At 41.1% G+C, this 3,682-nt stretch overlaps 1 protein-coding gene across 1 annotated transcript; it reads left to right on the forward strand.

Annotated features, from left to right (window-relative positions):
* Nucleotides 1-2,816: 2,816 nt before the first annotated feature.
* LOC133824945 (uncharacterized) lies at nucleotides 2,817-3,185 on the forward strand. Its single transcript, XM_062257958.1, has one exon. It carries the CDS (start codon nucleotides 2,817-2,819, stop codon nucleotides 3,183-3,185), a length of 369 nt encoding a protein of 122 aa, XP_062113942.1.
* The last annotated feature ends 497 nt before the right edge of the window (nucleotides 3,186-3,682 follow it).

A 3,682-nucleotide genomic window follows, 5' to 3' on the forward strand; every position in this document is an offset into this window, starting at 1 on the left:
AGGAGATGAGGTGGTCTTTAATGTCTTCAAGGCCATGAAGTATCCAGTGGCTAGTGACAGTTGCTATAGTGTGGATGTGATAGAGAAGGCAGTCTCTAAAAGAAGGATGAATAGTGTTTCCTTAGAGGCAGTATTAATAGGTGATGAGGTCAACGATGATGATGCTGAGATAACAGATTATGTAAACTGGATCAATTCCTACCTACCATACTGGAAGAAGTTTCAAGAATTAGCAGATGCGCCTGATAAACCGCCAACATCCATTCAGCAGCCATCGCAGTTGGAACTGAAGGCTCTTCCAGATCATTTGAGATATGCATATTTGGGAGAGAATGAGACTTTACCTGTAATTGTATCAGCTGACCTGTCAAAGATAGAATTGGAAAAATTGTTGAGGGTTTTAAGGGATCATAAATTGGCCATTGGGTGGACATTGGCGGATATTAAAGGAATAAGCCCATCAACAGTAATGCATAAAATATTATTGGAGGAGAATAGCAAGCCATCCATAGAGGCTCAGAGAAGACTCAATCCAGCCATGAAGGAAGTCGTACTTGAGTAGATTCTTAAATGGTTGGACGTTGGAGTGATCTACCCAATTTCTGATAGCGCATGGGTGAGCCCAGTACAAGTGGTACCTAAAAAGGGTGGTATGACTATGGTAAAAAATGAAAACAACGAACTCATTCCAACAAGAACTGTAACGGGGTGGCTGATTTGTATTGATTGCCGCAAGCTCAACAAGGCAACAAGGAAGGATCATTTTTCTTTGCCTTTCCTTGATCAAATGCTTGACAGATTAGCAGGCCACAACTACTACTGTTTCTTGGATGGGTATTCAGGGTATCATCAGATCGCTATTGCACCAGAGGATCAAGAGAAAACAACATTTACATGTCCCTATGGCACATTTGCTTTCAGGAGAATGCCATTTGGATTATGTAATGCTCCTGCAACATTTCAACGATGCATGATGGCTATATTTTCAGATATGGTAGAAAGGTGTATTGAGATATTCATGGATGATTTCTCTGTTTTTGGCTCATCATTTGACCTCTGTTTGGGTAATTTGGAAAACGTGTTGAATCTTTGTGAAAATGCAAATTTGGTGTTGAATTGGGAGAAATTCCATTTTATGGTAAAAGAGGGGATTGTTCTGGGACACAAAATTTCTAGAAATGGTATTGAGGTGGATAAGGCAAAGATTGCAACAATTGAAAAATTACCACCTCCGGTGTCAGTAAAAGGAGTAAGAAGTTTCCTTGGCCATGCGGGATTCTTTAGGCGATTCATCAAAGATTTTTCCAAAGTACCTAAGCCCCTCTCTTCGCTGTTAATGAATGGTGTGGATTTTGATTTCAATGAAGAGTGCCTTCATGCATTTAAGGTACTAAAGGAGAAACTTATATCTGTGCCTATAGTTGTGGCTCCCAATTGGGAGCTTCCATTCGAGTTGATGTGTGATGCAAGTGACTATGCTGTCGGGGCCGTGTTGGGTCAACGAGTTGACAAGGTTTTTCGCACCATCTACTATGCTAGTAGGACCTTGAATGATGCTCAGTTGAACTATGCTAGTACTGAAAAGGAGATGTTGGTCATAGTCTTCGCTTATGACAAGTTTAGGCCATATTTAATCGGGAATAAGGTTATTATGTACACAGACCATTCGGTGATCAAATACCTTATGACCAAGAAGGATGCCAAGCCAAGACTAATTCGATGGGTCCTTCTCCTACAGGAGTTTGATTTAGAAATTAGAGACAAGAAGGGTACCGAGAACCTAGTAGCAGATCATTTGTCAAGACTGGAGTTAGAAGAGAGTCAGAATATGAAGGAAGTCCAGATAAATGATGAGTTCCCTGATGAGCAGTTGTTTGCTTTAAAGGAAAGTTTGATGGTCCCATGGTTTGCTGATTATGTCAACTATCTAGCTGCAAACATCAAACCTCCTGACATGACAAGACAACAATTGAAGAAATTCTTTTCCGAGGTAAAGCACTATTATTGGGAAGAGCCAATCCTCTACAAGCACTGCGCCGATCAGATAATCAAAAGATGTGTGCCTAAAGAGGAGATGTACTCTATCATGAATCATTGTCATAGTTTGCAGTGTGGAGGTCACTTTGGTGGGACAAGGACTGCTGCAAAGGTTTTAGAAAGTGGTTTCTTTTGGCCAACTCTCTTTAAGGATGCTCATGAGTTTGTCAAGGCATGTGATCGTTGTCAGAGCACTGGTAATATTTCAAGGAGGAACGAGATGCCTTTGACTGGTATTTTAGAAGTGGAACTGTTTGATGTGTAGGGTATTGACTTCATGGGTCCTTTTCCGTCATCGTACAACAATCTGTTTATTTTGCTAGCTGTGGACTACGTTTCTAAGTGGGTGGAAGAAGCTGCAACTCATGCTAATGACGGTAAAACAGTTCTTACTTTTCTCCAAAAGTACATTTTTATCCGGTTTGGTACTCCTAGAGCTATTATTAGTGATGAAGGGAGTCATTTTCGTAACAAGAAATTTTAAAGTGTTACTTGCAAGGTATGGAGTTAGACATAGAACAACATTACCTTATCACCCGCAAAGTAATGGACAAGCTGAGATTTCCAACCGGGAAATTAAGTTAATCTTGGAGAAGATGGTACAACGTTCGAGGAAAGACTGGTCTAAGAAGCTCGATGACGCTTTGTGGGCATACAGAATAGCTTTCAAAACACCTATTGGTATGTCACCATATAGGTTGGTCTTTGGGAAAGCGTGTCATCTTCCAGTGGAACTTGAGCATAGAGCATTTTGAGCCATGAAAACTTTGAATATGGACATGGCATCAGCGGGAGAGAAAAGATTGCTGCAGTTGAATGAGCTAGAGGAGCTCAGGAATGAGGCATATGAGAATGTCAAAATTTACAAGGAACGGACTAAGTTGTGGCATGACAAGAACCTGGTTCAGAAGGAATTTCAACCGGGTCAGCAAGTATTACTATTTAATTCAAGGTTGGAATTATTTCCAGGCAAGCTAAAATCGAGGTGGTCCGGACCTTACACTGTTGTTAAAGTATTCCCTTATGGCTCAATTGAGGTAGCTAGTGAGAAGACTGGTAATTTTAAGGTGAATGGGAAAAGATTGAAGCCCTACTTGGGTGGTCATTTTGATCAGGCCAAATCTGGCATCCTCTTGTCGTCGCAGTGAAGAGGAGTTCAGCGTCCGACTAAATGACGTTAACGACAATGCTTGTAGGAGGTACCCTATTTTTTATGTATTATTTATCTTACTTTTGCACTTGTAAACAATGGATATTTGGTTTATTTTTGGACTTTTAGAATCGTGAAAAATGAAAAGAAAAATGAAAAAATTAAAGAAAAAGAAAAAAATGAAAAATCCTTAAGGGTCGCGGCATAGATACATTGAGCCGCGGCATTGCTGGTTCCAGAGGCCCACGATTTTTGAAGGAATGAGGCCGCCTGCGGCATGGAAATGAAGAGCCGCGGCATTGAAACCCAGATTTCCCAGATGATAGAGGCGGGCCGCGGCATGGATATCCTAATGCCACGACATTAACTCCAGTAAATTTTATGCAGGCCGCAACATTGTATGGCTAGAGCCGCGGCCCGTGTGCGTAATCAGGGGTAAAAAGCCCTAATTTTGGCCTCATCCTCATTCATTTTCACAGTTTTCTTTTTACCATC

This window comes from Humulus lupulus, chromosome 3, assembly GCF_963169125.1.
Source record: "Humulus lupulus chromosome 3, drHumLupu1.1, whole genome shotgun sequence".
Classification (NCBI taxonomy): domain Eukaryota; kingdom Viridiplantae; phylum Streptophyta; class Magnoliopsida; order Rosales; family Cannabaceae; genus Humulus; species Humulus lupulus.

Bases quoted from the DNA above. Each gene is read 5' to 3' on its own strand.
- LOC133824945 (XM_062257958.1), top strand. From the start codon at position 2,817: ATGGCATCAGCGGGAGAGAAAAGATTGCTGCAGTTGAATGAGCTAGAG.